Below are 19,969 nucleotides of genomic sequence, written 5' to 3' on the forward strand. Positions count from 1 at the left end.
TGCTATCTCTCTCTGTCAAATAAATAAATAAAATCTTAAAAAAAAAAAAAAAAAAAAAAGACCAAACTCCCGTTTGTAGGCGAATGGCACCACTTTGGGTGTTACTTTAAAAGAAACTGGGAGTCTCTGGAAGGTTTTGATCAGAGGAGGTATATAATCTAATTTATATTTTTAAAGGACCACTCTGCTGCTGGCTTGAGAAAAAAAACTGTAGGGAGGAAAGGGTAGAAGCAAGGAGACCAAGAATATTGGTAACCCAAGTGAGAAAGGAAGGTGCCTGGGGCCTGGGCGGTGGCAGCAGAAGTGGGGAGAGGCAGCTGGAATTTACAAGTATTTTCAAGGTGCAGTCAACAGGATTTGCTGATGGAGCTGACAGAGGCATAAGAGAAACAGAGGAATAAAGGATGACTCCAAGATTTTCTGGCCACAGCAACTGGAAAGATGGAGTTGCCATATACTGATAGAAGTGAAATTGTGGGAGATAAATGTTTTGGAGGAAAGATCAGTATTTTAATTTTAGTGATACTAGGTTTATGTGTCTATTGGACATCTAAGCAGAGAACAGGCCCTCTGACCCCAACCATCATCCCAGTAAGACCAAATTCCCAATGTTTAAGAAAAGCAGTTGGGGGTCGGGGCGGAGGAAGTTTATCAATTGATTAGCCTTTAGTAGAGAGGATTTTCCCTTACCTACTCTGATAGCCAGACTCTAAATGGCTCCCACTGACCCCTGTCACCTGCTCGTGGATAGTCCCCTCCCATAGGGTATCAGTTTTGGTCCATAGGACCAATAGAATAAGGAAGACGTGGTGGTCTATCATCTCTAAGGCTAGGTCATAATAAACATTGTGGTTTCCATCTTGGATCACTTATTATAGGCAAAGCAAGCTACCATGTTGTAAGGAGCCCCATGAAAGGTCCATGGGACAAAGAACTGAGTCCTCCTGCAAATATCCATGTGAGTGAGCTTGGAAGTGGATCTTCCAGCCCCAACCAAGCCTTCAGATGACTTCAGCCCCAGCCAACATCTTGACGTCTGTTTGTGAGAAACTCTGAGCCAGCTAAACTGCTTCCTAATTCCTGACCCACAGAAACTATGACCTAATAAAGGCTTACTATTTTAAGCCACTAAGTTCTAGGGGTAATTTGTTATGCAGCAATAGGTAACTGATATACCTCTCAAAGTCAAGCGAAGGAGGTGCTCTAAGAAAATTTGGAGGGTCCTGCAAGAAGAGAGACTGGCATCTTATTCCACAATCAAACCTCTGCTCAGGCAGTACACTTACTGTTCTGCCCTGGGCAGTCTATACTGCAACCATTGGGAGGACTCTATCAGGAGGGGCTGCCTGACAGGCAAAGTGTCCCCTAACAGCAAGAAGCTGGATTAAGTAAAGACAAATTACCCTTCTTCCCCTCTTGCCCTACCAGGCCCCGATACTAGAGAAGTTTGACCCTGAAAAGGAAGAGGGGAAGTATCCTAGAACCAATACATGACTCCCTTTGCTGGACACCAGACACATCCACACACACACACACACACACACACACGCACACGCACACCTCCCCACCCTGAAACTGGCTGCAGTGATTGGAGGACTGAAGGCTGACCAAGGCCCTTCCCCCCCTCCAAGTCCCCAGAGCAGAAACTGGATCCCAAGCCTGGATGATAGGAAGGGGGTGTAAGTGATGTAAACCAGAAACGAGATAGGAGTTCTTAATAAACCTGAGTGGACTTCTAATACTAAAAGTCGCACTAAAGCTCTGGGATCATCTAGGATCTCAAGAAGGAAGGGTAAAGGGAAATTTGATAGAAATTGGTTACAAGATTGTCATGTTAAGGCCCCACGGAGTGGAGATTCCTCAATCAACCGATTACACTTCTGTTCCTTTAACCCAAGTCCTTAGAGGGGCAGCACAATGCATGGGTTAAGAAGGTTTGGAGTCAAGACAGGTTTGAACAGTATTGAAATCCATTTTTGTGAGATCCTGAACAGGTTTCTTAAGCTTCCAAATCTCTCTTTTCTGATCTGTACAGAAGAATAATGGTACCCCCCTCTCACAGGGCTATGGTAAAGCTAAGAAAGAAAGACTGCAGGGTGCCTGGGTGGCTCAGTGGTTAAGCGACTGCCTTTGGCTCAGGTCCTGATCCTGGAGTCCCAGGATCGAGTCCCACATCAGGCTCCCTGTTCAGCGGGGAGTCTGCTTCTCCCTCTGACCCTCCCCCTCTCATGCTCTCTCTCTCTCACTCTCTCTCTCTCTCAAATAAATAAATAAAATCTTTAAAAAAAGAAAGACTGCAGTCAACAGGGAGAGAAGACATAGCCCCAGAGAGCTCGAGGCCTCTGATCTCCAGTTAGGGACCCTCTCCCCATATAAAAGCCCACACCAGACTCCTGATTGGCCCTTCTTGGTGTCCTGTCCACCCTTGGTCAATTGACAGGGCCTGAGATACTTTTGTCCAGGCCTGGTCCATTGTCCGTCCCCACTAGAACCCATGGGAAAGGAGGTGGGACAGGTCTCCAGAGTATAGGGAGGTACTGTTCCCTGAAGAAGGGGACAGGAAGCTGGACAACTCAGAGCAACAGATGCCCACTACAACTGATCTTGTTGATTTCACCTTTCCCTTCCTCTCTTGGTTGCCTAGGAAAATTAATACATCAGAGAATTTAAATAAGGATAGAACCTCATTATCTGACCTAATCCCCTCATGTTGGAGATAAAGGCCCCAAGGCCCAGTGTGGGATGAGCCAGTTGTTAAAGGCTCCACAGGTTATTTGGTGCCTCGGCAATTGTTTTAGACAAACCTGCAGAAATCCGGACACTCGGGAATGAAAATCTCAAAGGCTGTCTCCCACTCTGGCAGACAATAAGATTCAGTAATCAGGCACTTGCCTCACTGATCTGCCTGGGGAGATTTATTGCCTCATGTGGATTATGCCAGGCACTGTGGTTGTGGGTGTCATTCACACAGAGAACATTCTAACTCCCACCAGCCCTCCTAAGGCTCCTCCAAAGAGAATTCCAGGGTGCCTGGGTGGCTCAGTCATTAAGCGTCTGCCTTCGGCTCAGGTCATGATCCCGGGGTCCTGGGATCGAGCCCCGCATCGGGCTCCCTGCTCTGCGGGAGGCCTGCTTCTCCCTCTCCCACTCCCCCTGCTTGTGTTCCCTCTCTCGCTGTGTCTCTCTCTGTCAAATAAATAAAATCTTTAAAAAAAAAAAAAAAGAGAATTCCAGTGTATGCCCATGAGCAATGCATGAGAGTATTATTCAAATTGAAGATCAGTCAAGAAATCAATTTAGTTGGTTGAAAAGCAGACTTTTTTTTTTTAGACGTAGGTTAGAGTGGAAATTATATCAAGGGGTAAATGTAGTTTCATGAGACCGTTTTCTCGGTTGCAATTTTATAAATAAAGCTACTGGCTAAAAGCTTCCTCCTCATTTCCCATTCCTGGCCCCCAACAGGATTATTCCTACCTCCTTTTTAAGGGAAATCCAACTCATTCCACAAATGCATATGGAATGCCAAGCATGCCGGATACAGAGATGACTATGACATAGTTTTGTCCTTGAGGAACTCTCAACCCAGTGGGAAATAGCCTCCAGTGCAGAGTGGGGACAAGGAGAAAATGAAGAAGCAGAGGGTGACAGATTACAGAAAAACAATCTCTGGGCAGTGGCATAGGGGAGGAAGGGGACCCTGTGTTTTCTATTCTTTTTTTTTTTTTAAGGATTTTATTTATTTATTCATGAGAGACAGAGAGAGAGAGAGGCAGAGGGAGAAGCAGGCTCCCAAGGAGCAGGGAGCCCGATGCGGGACTCGATCCCAAGACCCTGAGATCATGACCTGAGCCAAAGGCAGACGCTTAACCATCTGAGCCACCCAGGCGCCCATGTGTTTTCTATTCTATACTTTGAATTTGTGGCAGTGAACATGTACCGCTTTGGTAATTTTAAAAGCCCAATAAAAAGATAAAGATACAGGAATGAATAAATGAATGAAATGTAATGTGAAAGTCCTAGTCTGAGGGAAGGAAAAGAAACACATTTAGGAGCAGCGCTACCAAACTTGGGCTCATTTAGTACTTTTAGTCCGACACAAGGGTCTCTTGATCCCCATCTTAAAAATGGAGAAATTGAGACCCTAAGAGGTCAAGCACTTGGCCCCAATTCACCAGCTGATAAGGGACAGAGCCCAGGGCATTTCTGCTACGGCCTGTTTCCATTTGCCAACTAAGAAATAGGGTCAGAAACAGAAGGACAATGACTCCAGGAACTTTGTTCTTAAGCTTTTGTAAATACTCAGTGCCTGTTATCTTGTTCTTCCTTATTTTTCTTCAGCGATTAACAGTGAATCTCTTAACATAAAAAAAGGGTCTTTGTGTTCTGGGAGGCAGAAGGAAAAGCTTGCTGGGGTAGCCAGTCCTGGGAAAGGGGGAGGGTGGCCAATGGCGGGGGAGGGGGGGAGCTCCAGTGCACGAGAGGAGGAGGGAAGCAGAAAGGGGAGCAGGCAGAGTCCTGGGCCCGCTGGGCCTCCCCCAGACCCTGCACTGCCTGGCACTCCTCACAGGGGCCCAGCTGCGAGCAGGGGGCTTCCCAGCAGTCCTTGCCTCATGGGCCATCAGGTCTCCTAGATCCCAGTGATAGGCTTCCCTCTCCCCAACTCGCCAGCTTTTGCAGCCTGAGCCCTAGAGCCCGTAGGCACTGCGCAGACCCCTGTCTTAACCTCCAGTGGTTCTACCTGTGCCCCAGCCTCTTTTCTTCCCTTAGCCCCGAGGCCCAAGGAGTCCAGGATGTAGTCTTGTTTAGTCTCTTCTTCCCCACCATCCTCTACGGATTTTCTCTCTCTGCAGGAAAGGAAGGGAAAGAACAAGAACACAGTGGATGGGGTTGGATGGAGACACAATGGAGCTGAAGAAATCTGAGTGTCCTCCAAAAATCCTAGCCCTGTCATGTCCATCACCATCATGGTTAGGGATCATGTTTATTGGGCTCTTACCATGGGCCAGGCATCACCTCACTCAGCACTCCAGAATGTCCCAGAGTCCCAGGTCACACAGGCAATCCCTGGCAGAGCCAGCCCCACAGTGTGCCTCCTGAGCTGTGCCGGAACCCCCACGGCGGGGCATCCTGCCTGCTGTGGTCCTGTCCCAAAGGAGAACAATTTGTCCTCTGGCCATGGAGCCTTGAAGCCAACCCGATTAATACAAATGCTTCCTCCCCTTTGCTGCTCTGGCATTCCACTTCCTGTCACGGGCACATCCTTTAATGGGCCTGGATCCCCTGATCTGATGCTTTCATCCCCTCCTCAGCTTAATGAAGTGTCTGTCTCAGGTAGAAAATGACACCAGGTCCTCATGCCCCCACCTGTTGGGGTGACCTGAGTTGGGATTTGAGCTAAGGTACCATCTCAGCTAATCCCATGCTTGCTCTGTGCCTCTGCAGAGGGATGACTGCCCCTTCTCTCCCCAGACAACTTAATAGCACAGATAGAACCTGCAAATGCTCAGGGGTATTGCAGACTTCCAGACAGCTGGGGAACAGGCCACTGCATCGCCCCCAGCCAGGCTCTTGAACCCCAGGACCTGGGCATCCTCCGAGAGACTTGTGGGGCCCTGGTGGCCACAGGCTCTGAGCTCCACCAGCAGATGGGGAGCTGCTGCCCAAGAAGCAGCAGCTCCCCATCTTGGGCACCCAGAGGTTGAAGAGGACTAAGCAGCCTGGGAGGATCACAGCCTGTAGGGAGTGGTGCCAGGGGTCCCAGGTTACTAATTCAGGACCTTGTTCACCACTGGATCCTCAGCATCAGCACCATGCCAGGTACAAAAGAAGGGGCAATAGACTTTTAAGTCTGTCTCCCTGCACAGGACCGGAAAGGCGTGGGCTCAACCCTGGGGGTGTGGACATACTGCCATAGAGTCCAGAAACCTGTCAGGTCCAAAAGTCATGAATGGAGTGCTTTGAGCTGCTCAGGAGTCAGGTATCAGACCCCTCTGAGACCGATCTTCACCGAACTCCTTACTTGCGAATGGAGACAGGTGAATAAGGGCTTCCACCATGGGGCCGAGAAACAGGTCTGACCCTCAAAGGAGACAGACTTCTCATTCGCACATCACTTCCTACAGTTCTCATGGCCTGGTGCACGGAAGCCACACGTTTGTCCAGGCTTCCTGACTCTTCACACACATAGACCTCCATCTCCATGTTGTCCCCTCCACTCGGTGGGAAAGGTTTAACTCTGCAGATGAGGAAAGGTTAAATGCTCTCATCAGGGATAGAAACCTGGCAGGGAAAGAACCTGGACACTGGTCTGGACCTCAAATACCTCCTCAGACATTTCCCAAGTTATAGTGCTTTTAATTTTGGTGGAGAGATTCTTGTCTCCTCTGCTGGATTGAAGGCTCTGGGTGGGCAACAAAGAGTTTTGTATCTTTACTTCATTGAATCTGTTTTTTTCCCTTTTTTTGGTAAGATTTTACTTATTAATTTGACAGAGAGAGAGAGAGAGAGCACAAGCAGGGATGAGGAGCAGAGGGAGAGGGAGAAGCCAACTCCCCGCTGAGCAGAGAGCCCAAGGGGCTGGATCATGACCGGAGCTGAAGGCAGACGCTTAACCCCGACTGAGCCACCCAGTGGCCCCGTTGAGTCTGTTCTATTCATCTAAGTATGCACGTGAATGCAATGGTGGATGAGTGGAATTAAATGAACTTTAGCAGAAACTAATTCTTCCTACCAGACCCTCACCACCCCTCCCACTTTTACCCAAGTATCTCAACAGCTTATTTTTTCCTTCGCTTTGTTGGCTTTTCGTTGGACTCAGTGTATACATAAAGAGCTGTGAGCACAGACAGTTTGAAAAGGGCAAAATAAAAATAGCCGATTAGTCGATAATAGAATGGCAAAGTCTCTAAGTACCATGGGGGAGGGCCTTAGTCTTAAAGCTGGCTGGAAAGAGATGAGGTGGGGTGGGCAGAAGCCTCTCTGAGAGCTGGGCTTTCTCTGAGGTGATGCAGATGGTTCCTCCTGGTCAGTGGAGATGGGAGGGAACAGCCAGTCAAAGGTTCTTTCTGCTTTTGTTCTGTCTTGGCCAGTGCCCATCCCGAGGCTCCTGTTCCTTACCAAACTGGCCTGCTAGATGCTCACTGTGGAATGGGAAGTGAGGTGCCTACCTGCAAAGGACTGCTTCAGTCTGGCCTAGTATGCAGGACCCTCTACCCCTGCTAACAGTACTTAGCTAAATCAGGCCTCTCTACCACCACGTCCCCTCCCATGACACTGTACCTGATTGTTCCTCTCTGCTTAGGCTCTTTCTGGCTGGTATTGATTGTTGCTTTTATTGGCAAGCAGTATACCACGAGAAAAATAAAACACAAGTGTTTGTGCAGGGAGAGAGTAAAATGGCTTCTGTGTCTCCAGGGCTGGCAGAATACTTGCTCTGAGACCCAGTGGTCAACCTGGTACCTGATTCTCCCCTCAGTGCACCTCTGCAATTATTGTAAGGACGTTTGTCTGTCTCCTTCCCCTTGACAGGGCAGGCGGCTGTGGTCTTCCCCACACCTCCTAAATGCTTAGTGCTCAATTCATAGTTGCTAACTGACACCAAGGTAGGGCCTTCCAGGAAGCAGTCATTTCAGGGCTAGGCCTGGCGCCACACCTCTCAGCTCATTTTCACGTGTCTGCCCCAGCTGGCTGGTCACCACCACAATTGGGGGTTAGGGGTTTGGTCCCGTAGGGCAGGCAACAACATCAGCTACATAGAACATTCAGAGTTCTCCTGTCCTGTTCAATGCCTAGGCCAGTTGTTCCCGTAAGCTTGGAGAGGTGGTGCCCTATTATTATTCTTACCCCCAGTTTAGAGCTGAAAGACACTCCAATGTGCCTTACCAGTCACACAAGCCTCTTCTTAAAATAGCAATGTGGGGGGACTCCGATTTGTGCCCAGGTTCAATTTCTTCATCTGTTATATGGACAAATAACACTACCTCTTAGGGTTGTTCAAAGGATACTTGTTGATGGTCTGTTTCTACTCTTGACTGTAAAAAGTGGGCAGGGACTTTGGCTTATTCACTGCTACATTGTCAGAGCCTGGAACAAGCGTCCACCCGGCACATAGTGGGTGCTCAATATTTGTGTCCTAAATGGAAATGGCAGGAGAAGAGCCTGGGCCAGACCCTGAGGCTTCCATCTGCTAGTACCTTCTATATCCTTAGTTCCCCAGATTCTCCTCCCATCAGGTAGCCAGTGGCCGAGGAGTGTCAGCCTGGGGGCTAGGCCCCGGGAACCTACTTCTGGCCTTGGGACAAGGTCGGCAACAAAACTCCCAGGCCAGAAAAGTCTCCAAGGGCCAGTGTGCCATTCCGGTGGACCTGAAGGCCTCAACCCTCAGGTTCCCCTTTTCTTTCTTTATATCAGGAAAATCATCCACCACCCCCACCCCCACCCCCACCCCCACCCCCGCCCGCCCCGGCACAACGCCGTGCTGCTTCCGAGGTGCCTGCAGAGAAGGGCCACCCTGCCCCAAGCAACAGCTTTCTGGGGAAGGAGCCCAGCACGCGACGCCCTGCTAGACTGCAGCAGAGGAACGGCGAGGCCACGCGTGCAGGCCCGGCACAGGAGACCCGGCCGCACCGACGCCCAGCAGGCCGGAAAGGCCGGCGGGCAAGGGCGTGCGAGGAGAAGGGCGGGGCGAGCGTCCGCCTGCGGCTCCCGCGCTCAGGCGCCGCTCCACCTTAAGCTCGGGACCCCCTTAAGGGCGGGCACTGGAGCCGCGCGCCCGGAGGCGGGGTCTCCCATGCAAATGAGGGGCGTGAGTCGGCGGGGCGGGGCGGGCGGGGCGCTGACCTGACGTCAGGCCGGCGGCCCGAGCAGTTGGCTCGGCGGCGGCGAAGCGGCAGGAGCGGCGGCGGGAGCGGGGCCGCGCGGCGGGGCGCGGGGAGCGGCGGCGGCCGAGCCGGAGCAACATGGCGCCGGTGGGCGGGGGCGGGCGCCCGGGCGGCGGGCCGGCCCGAGGGCGCCTCCTCCTGGCGGCGTTGCTGCTGCTGGTGCTGATGTGGGCGCGGGGGGCCCGGGGCCAGGGCGACCCCCAGCGGGGCGCCATCCTGGGCATGAGGCTGGCGAGCTGCAACAAATCGTGTGGGATGAACGCGGATGGCATCATCTTCGTGTCCGAAGGCAGCACGGTGAACCTGAGGCTGTACGGCCAGAGGCTGGGATCCATCTCCAGCAACCTGATCTCCTTCACCGAGGTGGACAACTCCGAGGCCATCCACAACTCCACCAACTGTCCCGAGCTCACCAAGGACCTGGTCGTCCAGCAGCTGGTCAACGTGAGCCGCGGGAACACGTCCGGGATGCTGGTGGTGCTCACTAAGTTCCTCCGGAGGAGCGAGAACATGAAGCTGTATGCATTGTGCACCCGGGCCGGGGTGGATGGGCCCTGGCAGAGGTGGACCGATAAGGACTCGCTGCTCTTCATGGTGGAGGAGGCTGGGAGGTTCCTGCCCCTCTGGCTGCACATCCTCCTCATTATGGTGCTGCTGGTGCTGTCGGGCATATTTTCTGGCCTCAACCTGGGGCTTATGGCCCTGGACCCCATGGAGCTGCGCATCGTGCAGAACTGTGGCACCCAGAAGGAGAGACGCTATGCCCGCAAGATCGAGCCCATCCGGCGCAAGGGCAACTACTTACTCTGCTCGCTGCTTCTGGGAAACGTGCTGGTCAACACGTCCCTCACCATCCTTCTAGACAACCTCATCGGGTCTGGGCTCATGGCGGTGGCCTCTTCCACCATTGGCATTGTCATCTTTGGGGAGATCGTACCTCAGGCCTTGTGCTCCCGACACGGCCTGGCTGTGGGTGCCAACACTATCATTCTCACCAAATTCTTTATGCTAGTCACCTTCCCCCTCAGTTTCCCCATCAGCAAGCTCCTGGATTTTGTTTTGGGCCAGGAGATTCGCACCGTTTACAACCGGGAGAAGCTGATGGAGATGTTGAAGGTAACGGAGCCCTATAACGACCTGGTGAAAGAGGAGCTAAATATGATCCAGGGTGCCCTGGAGCTACGGACCAAAACCGTGGAGGATATCATGACCCAGCTCCAAGACTGCTTCATGATCCGCAGCGATGCCATCCTGGACTTCAATACCATGTCAGAGATCATGGAGAGCGGCTATACCCGCATCCCCGTGTTTGAAGACGAGCAGTCCAATATTGTAGATATTCTCTATGTCAAAGACTTGGCCTTCGTGGACCCTGATGACTGCACCCCCCTCAAGACCATCACCCGCTTCTATAACCACCCAGTGCATTTCGTCTTCCATGACACCAAGTTGGATGCCATGCTGGAGGAGTTCAAGAAGGGTAAGGCCTGATGGAGCTCTCCCCATTAACTGACTTTGTGACGCTTCTCGTTCCCTTGCCTGTTTTGTGTCGGCTGGTCTTAAGTGTTTTGGTGTGACTGTCCCTTTGCCCATCGCTTCCTGTGCCTCTGAGGTGAATGGCATTTGGGGCAGCAGGAACAGTTCATAAGCATCTGCCGTTTGCCAGGTACTGTGCTTTGTGCTCCAGGTGAATCAGAGCTGAGACACGCTGGTGCACTTGGAGGGATGGAGCAAGGCCTCAGGGAGCTACTGAAGCAGGACAGAGTAAGGCCTTAAAAGAGGCCATGGAGATTACAGTGTGGGGCCACACATCTGATTGGGGTGAGGTGGGGAAGGGGCTGGGGCCCTGGGAAAACCTTCACAGGGGGAGGGAGCGTTGAAGGGAGAGCCTGAAACCTTGTGCCTCAGGCAGGGGGAGCCCCACAAGGAGCAGGGCACCTGAGTGGGGAAGCAAAGGATGTGCTTGTGGCCCAGCAGGTGGTCCTATTGAGCTGGGTTTGAGTCTGCTGCTCGGTGGTCAGTGGGGAGAGGCTGAGTCATCTGGGGCCTTGGGAAGCACCTGAAGCCAGGGTGGCGCGTTTGCTTGGAGCTTGGCGCTCTCGGAAGTTTTTGAGCAAGAGTGATGTTTCTGGAGCTCCTAACCCACAGAAGCTGAATTAGGAGGTCTCTGGTTGGCTCCCCACTCAGAACAGTGCCAAGTAATGCTTTCGATTATTCTGCAGAAGCAAGCAGATCAAGTTTTGGTTATTGTTCTGTCTTTTCCCAGGCGCCAAACATAAGCTTCCCTCCTGTGGTCTGCTGCTGGAAATCGTCAGCTGGCCTTGCAGTGCCTTGTGTTTTTTTTCTCACATGGGTTCTTGGCCAGTTCTCAGGTAGTTAGAGAGGCACTTGGAGGTTTTACTCATCAGCCTCAAAGCTCAGGGCACACACCCCTTTCCTTACTTCCAACAAAACTTTCCTCCCACCTCTGCCACTCAGAAGTCCTTAGTGGCAGTAAACAAGCCAATTATGGAGTAAAACCCTCCTAGGCTACAAGGGAGTGAGGAGGCAGAAAGGGAAGCTCTTTATAAAGGAATGGGGGAGGGGAGGGCGCACATCTTAAATCCAGGACTTTGCTTCCCTTCCCCATAGGTAGAGCTCCTGCTGGCTAAGGCAGCCTGCTAGCCCAGGGCACTCCAGCAGGGAGCAAGCCTCAGATGGGGAGGGGAGAGCCTGGAACTGGATGGGTCAGTGGTGATGGGGTGGGATAGGTAGGAGCAGGCCTTGCCCGGTTTGCTCTGAAAAGATGCTCTGGTCAGGGCCAGAGTGGGATACTGATACCCTCCCTTTTTCAGAGGGACAGACAGTGAATCTCAGCATCAGAACTGAGAAGGACTCGAGTGATAGAAGTCCAAGTGGGAGACAGTCTGGTAAGGTGGCCTCATTGCAGAGAGACTGAAGGGACCTGGACATCTGGTGGTGATGGCACCGTGCTGGGGGAGCTTTGCAGGTGCAGGCCCAGGAACCTGTTTCTCCCAGGTAGCCGATCCTGGAGTAGAGAAGTGAGGATCTGTGCCCTAGCCCCACCCTGCAGCCTCTTGGCCCTGAAGACTTCTCCCATGTTGTTTGGTCAGGAACCTGGTTAGGCCTCACCAGGGCGGCTTCCTGCTCACCACCTCTATGGTCTTTGGGACGGTTGCTGGTGACACACCCAGCAAGCACGTTTGCATCGTTCAGCTTGGATCTGGAGCCAACTGGTATGGATCGGCTTGGCCAGGCTTCCCAGCCCCTGATCAGGAGGGCTGAGCTCTTGTCCGGTGGGAGCTTCCTGGGTCTTGGCAGGGGCATCTTTGGACTCATCTTGTAAAAAGGAGTACCACTTCAGGAAGCTGAGAAAACAGCTAGCATCTTTCAGGCCAGAGCTCGGATGAGTGGAATTCTCCAAATGTACATTTTAGTTCACTGGAGTCTCCTTAACAGAGGCTGGTGGTCTGAGCCTGAGCGCGAGCCCTAGCCCTAGCCCTAGCCCTAGCCCTAGCCCTGGAGGGGGTGCTGCTAATTCCGTGGAAACGCAGGCACAGTCTACCCAGGGCAGCATGAAGCCGTGAAGGTGTGAGTGTGATATGATGGTCACCCCTAATGGACACACCCTGGGGTTTGTGGTTCCATCCTAACTCATTGCCACTCTGGGCTGCCCCCCCCCCCCCCCCCGTATGGTCTCTCCCAGATCTTTTCATCTGGCATTTACCTTTTTAGTCTGAGGCCCTCTTGGACATGGCAAACACTTTACATCTGCATCTTAAAAGATTCTCTTTACAAATCTGGTGTTTGGAAGGCTTTTGTAGCTAAGAAAAACAAGGGAGCAAGGTTACGTGGCTAGCACTGTCAGCAGCATCAAAACAAGAGCTGGGGGCCTGCCAGGTGTAGCCAAGCATCTCCCTGAGGGTCTTTCCTATGCTTCCGTGGACTCTCCAAGTTGGGTAAGGTCCCTAACCTCTGCCAGAGTCTTTCTGCTCTGCGTGTAATCCTCTTTTAAGATCATTTTATCTCCTCCTTGCTCCCCAGCTTTATGAGCTCGTGGGTAGGGATCATACCTTACTAGTGTTTTCACCACTCAGTGCCTGGAAAGGGATGGGTCTTTAGTAAATGTTTGTTAAATGAATGAATGAATGAATGAATGAACGAAAGAATGAGCAATGAATGAATGACAGACAAGCCCTGCCGGCCTTCTTGCTGTTCCTTGTACACACCAGGATGCTCCCGCCTGAGGGCCTTTGCCCTGGCTGTTCCTTCAGGCTGGAATGTTTTTCCCCCAGATGTTGTAGGCCTCACTCTCTCCCCTCCCTTGTGTCTGCTTCAGCTTCACCTTCTCAGTGAGGCTTTCCTGGTGCCCTATTTAAAACTATGACCTCCTGGGGCTCCTGGGTGGCTCAGTCGTTAAGCGTCTGCCTTCGGCTCAGGTCATGATCCCAGGGTCCTGGGATCGAGCCCCGCATCGGGCTCCCTGTTCAGTGGGAAGCCTGCTTCTCCCTCTCCCACTCCCCCTGCTTATGTTCCCTCTCTCGCTGTCTCTCTCTGTCAAATAAATAAATAAAATCCTTTTTTTTTTTTTTTTTTAAGACAAGCAGGGGGAGTGGGAGAGGGAGAAGCAGGCCTCCCGCCGAGCAGGGAGCCCGATGCGGGGCTCGATCCCAGGACCCCGGGATCATGACCTGAGCCGAAGGCAGACGCTTAACGACTGAGCCACCCAGGCGCCCCAAATAAATAAAATCTTAAAAAAATAAAATAAAAATAAAACTATAACCTCCCATCCTCCCCGACCTTCCTCATCTCCTTTACCCTCTGCTAATTTTTCTCATAGCACAAATCACTTTCTAACAACTCCGTAATTTACAAATCTACTATGCTGTTTATTGTCTGTCTCCTCCCTTAGAATATTAAGTTCCAAAGAGCAGAGCTCTTTGTATTGTTCACTGGCATATCCCTAGCCCCTAGAATGGTTCTTGGCACATAGTAAGATAAGATCTCAGTAAAAGGTCACTGTGTGAATGAATGATCTGTTAGATTTGGGACAGAATTATCCCCTTCCATAGTGCTAGAATGTTGAGGAGCCGATATCCAGGGAACTTGATATTTCTAGTTGCACTGAGGAAGACAGGAGGGGCTCCTACGATGACATATATATTAATGGTTCAGGGACCGAGAAGCAGAGTTTGGGGTCTTGAGAGTGATGCACGGTTCCCCTTTCCTGTGCCTCAGTTTCTGTGAATAAGCGGTTTTTGACCATCAGGCATGTACATAGCTTCCCTCATTAATGTGAGTCATCAAGATGCTCCTACGTACACACTTAGAGACAGGCTCCGGGAGTCCATGCAGGCATGGGGCTGAGCTTCCCTTGGAGACTAAGGCAGGCTTACAGCTTCCCAGCTGCTTTGCCTCCCAACTCAAGGCATTTATCATTAGGTATTTATTGAACCTCATACTCTCTGTGCAAGACACGGAGCTAGGCACCACAGGACCTAGGAGTTAGACCATCTGGTTGGCTAGAGCTGTAAGGCCACTGAGAGGCTCATGCCATTTGACCTTGGTCCTTCAACTTACACCTCGCCTCAAACTGTTTGCAGCATGGAGTGTTGTGGTTGACTTTGTCTACAGCTTGAGATCTTAGAACAGAGGCTCCCTGGGCTCCTCCTGGCCCGGTTGCATTTTTCTTTTACCAAAGATGCCCTCCCAGACCCTGGAGGCAGAGTAATGAATAAACTCTCCCAAGTAGAAGTCAGAAGCTCCAGCCCCACAATGAAGCCCACCTTCCAGCTTTCTGCTGTCCCTCCCTCTGTGACATTCCTGTCCCTCTCAGGCACTGGGCTCATCTGTAGTCATCTTATCTGTCCCCACCTACTTTATGACCATCTAGCCCCCTGTAAAGACTTGGGTTTAAACTCCACCCAGCTTGGTCTCTGACCCATGAGGTGACTTTGGACCTATTAGTGGCCTCATAGAAAGTTAGCGTGTTTACATATTGAAGGGGAAAAAGCTAGAAATATTTTTGTTGAAAACTCCTCCCATATTTCCATCTGTGCCACATCACACTTCTCCCACATACTTTTTTTCTTCCTGAAACAACTTTATCAAGTCAAGAAGAAACAGTGCGTAATTTTTGCATTCACTTTTGGTTCCTACCATCTGACACACTTTTAAGTATCTTATTTCCCTCTGTTTGTTCATTCATTTGTTGCAACAAACATCTAATTTTCTGAGGCCTGTGGTGTCAGACACTGTGCTCGCTGTTGGGAGTCAGAGAGGACTAAAACAGCCCTGTTGACAGAACTCTCAAGTCTAGCAGGGAGACAGACCTTGTAAAACAAAGCTTACTGTTCCCGGTTCAGGTAGGTGCAGTGGGGCTGAGGAAGGCCTGGGCCCGTGAGATGCTTCTGAAGTCAGAATAACAGGACTCGGTGATCACTTCGGAGATGTTGGAGTCAGGACCAGGAAGCAATTGTGAATATCTGAGCTTTCTAGCTAGGGCTTCAGGTTGATGATGTTGTCATTTAACAGAAGTGGGGAGAGGGAGAAGCAGAGACAGTTTGGAGGGTTGCGGGGGGGGGGGGCGGTTGGTGGTGGTAGTAAATTACAGCAGTGTGACCCTTTATTGGACTCCTCTGTGCTTACCAGAGCTTCTCACACTGAAACGTGCACCCGAACTGCCTAGATGTTTTGTTAAAACACAGAGGTGAACTCAGTGGGTCTGGGGTGTGGCCTAAGAGGCTGTCTTTCTGGCAGGCTCTCAGATGATGGTGTGGTCCTGGACCACACAAAACAGCACGAGGGCGCGGTCCGTCCAGGCAAGCGTGCAGGTGAAAGTGCCCATGTGGGACTTGGGAGTAAGGCCAGGACCAGGGTTAAAGGTTTGAGAGTCAGCCGAGAGCCGGCAGCACATGCGAAGCGTGTAGAAGCCCCATTAAAGTGGCTCCTCGGAGAGATGACAAAGAGCCAAGCAGGCGTGGTTTGGGGAGCCTCCTGGGGAAGCCAGATAGGGTGAGGGCCAAGCACAGACTGTGGGGCTGGGACAGTTAAGTCGCAAGATGCTGGGAGAGGACCGCCTCAAGAGTGGAAAGTGCAGGTAGCCACCCACCTGGTCTCCCACAGCAGCTCCACCTGGAAACAGTCTCCAGCTGAGCTGGCGACTTGCTCTTGAGAAGCTGCCCCGGGGGCAAGAGTATCTGCAAGAGGGACTGGAGCCGCCTGCTAGGGCGGAGGTGCCCGCCGGGCAGCTGACAAGACGCTGGCCAGGCTCCTGGGCCCTTTCTCTTTGTGAGGCGCTCGCGGGCATGGAGCGTGGCCGCCGTGGGTAGCGTGATCGGGTGCTGGCCAGCAGGCATCTGCAGCTCTTCCCTCGCTGGCCTCGCTCGGCCGCTGGACCAGCTGCCATAGAGGGGCCCGCACTGAGAGCCGCTTCCTCAGCCTTCTTTTGACAGATCTTGCCCTAAAGCTCTTATTTGTGCCCCGGAAGGCAATGGCTTGTGTCTAAGCCCAAATAAGAGCTTAGATCACACCAAGATCACACTGTTGTTTACTTTTCAAAAGTCTTACATTTTCAATTGGAAAGCCTAGCTCCAGAGTTTTCAGGACAGGGGGGTACTGAACAGATGTTTAACCTTGAAAATACTTGAGTGCACAGAAACACAAAAACACTCCTACAGGAGAAATGCGTAAGGGGCAGGGCCTTCCAGGAAGCGGACGCCTTTCTGGTCAGTAGAAGTCAGGGAAGACACTTCAAAGGAGGTGGCATTCCCACTGGATCTTCAAGGGTGGAGAGACACGACGTTTTTCCAGTTCTGTGCCTCTTGTTCTGGGAGAACTTGGACAAGACCACAGGAGGAGAATTGAGCTTCTCAGTCGTTGATACCAACTTCGGGTAAAACTGCTTCCACATGTTTCGACTGCTTCTCAGCCCTTTCTGTGGATATGAGAGTTACAGAATTTGCCAGGGGTGCCCGAGATGGCCCTCAGCGAAGACAGTGGGGCACAGCTGCCGTTTGGTCCAGCCCCCTCCTCTCCTCTGAGCCTCTCCGTCTGCTGTCAGACACAGCCCTGTGACAAGGAGCTGACCCATCCTGTCCCTCAGGTTACCCCTCTTGTCACGCCTGAGTGTGCCAAGACAACCTGTCATGAAAGGCTTTGTGGCTGCATAAAGGACTCCTGGTCCATTCCACAGACTGAAGTCTGGACTCCTGAGTCTATCCTTGTTCCATTTGTTATACGATTTTCTTTTTACTAGTGGTTATTATAAGAGATACATCTGATTTTTTTTTCCCTAAGGATTTTATTTATTTATTTAACAGAGAGAGAGCACATAAGCGGGAGGAGAGGGGGAGTGGCAGGCAGAGGGACAGGGAGAAGCAGGCTCCCCACTGAGCAAGGAGCCCAAATGATGCAGGGCTCCATCCCAGGACGCTGGGATCACGACCGGAGCCGAAGGCAGATGCCCAACCGACTGAGCCACCCAGGCGCCCCAGAGATACATCTCATTTTCAGACCTTTAGAAAACACACATCTAAACAAAAACAACGCATGAACCTGTGATCTGGAGAGAACTACTTTTAAATATTTTGATTTATTACAATAACCTTTTTAGAAATTGACTCTAAAAGTCACGTCACAAACAGCAAGATCAAAACCATTTTCATTTTACAGCCGTGTAAAGTTTCCTATTAGCCACTCATATGTATTTTCACGTGGAAACCGTTGGCTATACTGCCCTGCTTTTGGAACCCAGTTTAGATTGGTTCTTCAGATTTCTCCTCCGATAAGACAAGAAATCCCTTTCTGTCCCTGGGCTTCTTGGGAGGAGCTTCTTGGAGGGTATCCCCAGACTGAGGGCTGGGCTGCATTGTGTGGCTGATGAAAAGGTGAGCCCAGAGGGCTGGGGTGTGCAGCCTCCAGCCTGGTTTTTTGTTGTTGGGTTTTTTTTGTTTGTTTGTTTTTTGTTTTAGCCGCCAGCCTGTTTTGCTGGGGGTTAAACTTGGTGTTGCTGGAGCATTCCCCAGAGGTTATAGTCAGAGTCGCTTCCATGCTGCAGGGCTGATTTATTGTGACCTGGGCAGGGTTCTTGAAAGACTGGTTTCCCCGGGCTCTCTGGAACGCCAGGTCTCTGGCCAGCAGGCAGCCAGGAGCTGCTCCATTCCCCCAACCCCAGGCAGGCTTACTCCCACACACACTCATGCCTTCCCCCACCAAATACACACAAGGACAAGCTCACACATACACACACACACCCCCGCCCCCACACAGGCATGCTTAAACACACACTTCACCCCCACACACAGGCAAGCAGACTCACACAGTTACCCCTGCAAGCAGGCTCTCACACCCGGACACATATGCATGTACGCACACATGCACAGTCACCCGAGTCCTGCTTTAAAAGTAGTCCAGGGGCGCCTGGGTGGTGCAGGGCATTGAGTGTCTGACTCTCGGTTTCGGCTCAGGTCGTGATCCCAGGGTCTGTGGGATCGAGCCCCTGGTCAGGCTCCGTGCTCAGCGGGGAGTCAGCTTGGGGTTCTCTCTCCCTCTGCCCCTGCCCCTCCCGCTTGTGCTCTGTCTTTCTCTCAAATAGATAAATAAAATCTTCAAAATAAATACATAAAATTAGTCCAGCTTGCCTCACACTTCCCTAAGAATAAGTTTAAAGCTTATGCAAGTGGAGTTTATTTCATGAAAGGCTCAAAATAGTGACTGACTCGTGGTCTCTGAAAAATTTCACTTTGGTTGCTGGTGATTTGGCCATCCACATTAGTGATGGTATCCAGCTCAGAGGGCTGTGGTGAGGACTAAATGAGGTAAGGCATATAAAGTCCTTAGCTCAGTGCCTGGCACCACTGTCCTCATGCAATAAATGTTAGCCATTTTAAAAATTATTGTTATTACTATCCAAAGGTGCCCAGTGGGCGCGGGTACCAACTTGGGCTGCGGTGGTTCTCATATACTGGCCCAGGTGGCAGGCTGCCCCACTGTCCGGGCATGGTGCCTTTCTTGGAATTGTGAATACATTGAGGTCAAATGAGCCCACTAGATAATTACATGCTAATTCAGATACCATCTTATCTGGGTCCTAGTGTGTATATTAAGGGGAACAGAAGCCAGAGCTTAAGGGAAAAAGATGTATGGCAGAGAAACTTAAAACTGAGGAGATGCTCCTCATTTACTGAATTGTTTGTTTCCTGCAAATTGGAGAAACTTAAGCCTGCCATCCTGATTGGCCGCACATTTGTGTTCTCACTGCAGGAGCATAATCTGAGGATCAGGGAAGCCGGGCAGGGCAAGGGGTTTTTGCACCTCTCCTTGAGTTGTTTCACGTCAGGATTCCCTGGTGTCCCAGTTAGGGAGAGAAGAGGTTAAGATAGATAAGCAGCAGAGAGTAGAGGGGCATCCAAGGGAGCAGAGATTCCCCAGGAGGCCCAATCTCCCCGGAAATGCCCCAGACCCAGAGCTCTGGAAAAGGCTAAGAGCAGAGAGCAGAAAGAAGTGCCTTCATTAATGGTTAACCTTTATTGAATACTTAATCCCCCAAATGCTATAGATAGGAACTGAGGCTCAAAGAGGCTAAGAATCTTTTCCAGACGTGTGACAACTAACTGGCAACCCCAGCTATTCTCCTCCAGAGGCCAAGCTCTTAACCCTTGCTCTGTGTCGCTTTTCAGTAAGATCGTGGCTATTAAGAAAGAGAAGATTGGGAAATTCCAATAATTCCAGGCTGGAAAATTTATTGTCAGTTCTAGATTTTTTTTTTTAATTGAGGTACAGTTGGCATATAACATAATTTGTTTCAGGTGTACAGCATAATAATTCCATATTTTCATAAATGTTTGCCATACTAAGTCTAGTTAACTATATCCATCACTCACCACACGTAGATAACAAAATCTCTCTTTTTTAAAAATTTTTTTTATTCTTATGTTAATCCCCATACATTACATCATTAGTTTTAGATGAAGTGTTCCATGATTCATTGTTTGTGCATAACACCCAGTGCTCCATGCAGAATGTGCCCTCCTCAATACCCATCACCAGGCTAACCCATCCTCCCACCCCCCTCCCCTCTAGAACCCTGT

At 51.0% G+C, this 19,969-nt stretch overlaps 1 protein-coding gene across 1 annotated transcript in view; it reads left to right on the forward strand.

Annotated features, from left to right (window-relative positions):
* Window positions 1-8,878: 8,878 nt before the first annotated feature.
* Window positions 8,879-19,969, forward strand: part of CNNM4 (cyclin and CBS domain divalent metal cation transport mediator 4) — a 27,423-nt gene continuing 16,332 nt past the window's right edge. The window contains exon 1 of the mRNA XM_021701130.1: window positions 8,879-10,359. Within this exon, the coding sequence (XP_021556805.1) occupies window positions 8,958-10,359 (1,402 nt within the window). The 5' untranslated portion in view covers window positions 8,879-8,957. The remainder of the gene's footprint in view (window positions 10,360-19,969) is intronic.

The sequence above is a fragment of the Neomonachus schauinslandi genome, chromosome 10, assembly GCF_002201575.2.
Source record: "Neomonachus schauinslandi chromosome 10, ASM220157v2, whole genome shotgun sequence".
NCBI lineage: Eukaryota > Metazoa > Chordata > Mammalia > Carnivora > Phocidae > Neomonachus > Neomonachus schauinslandi.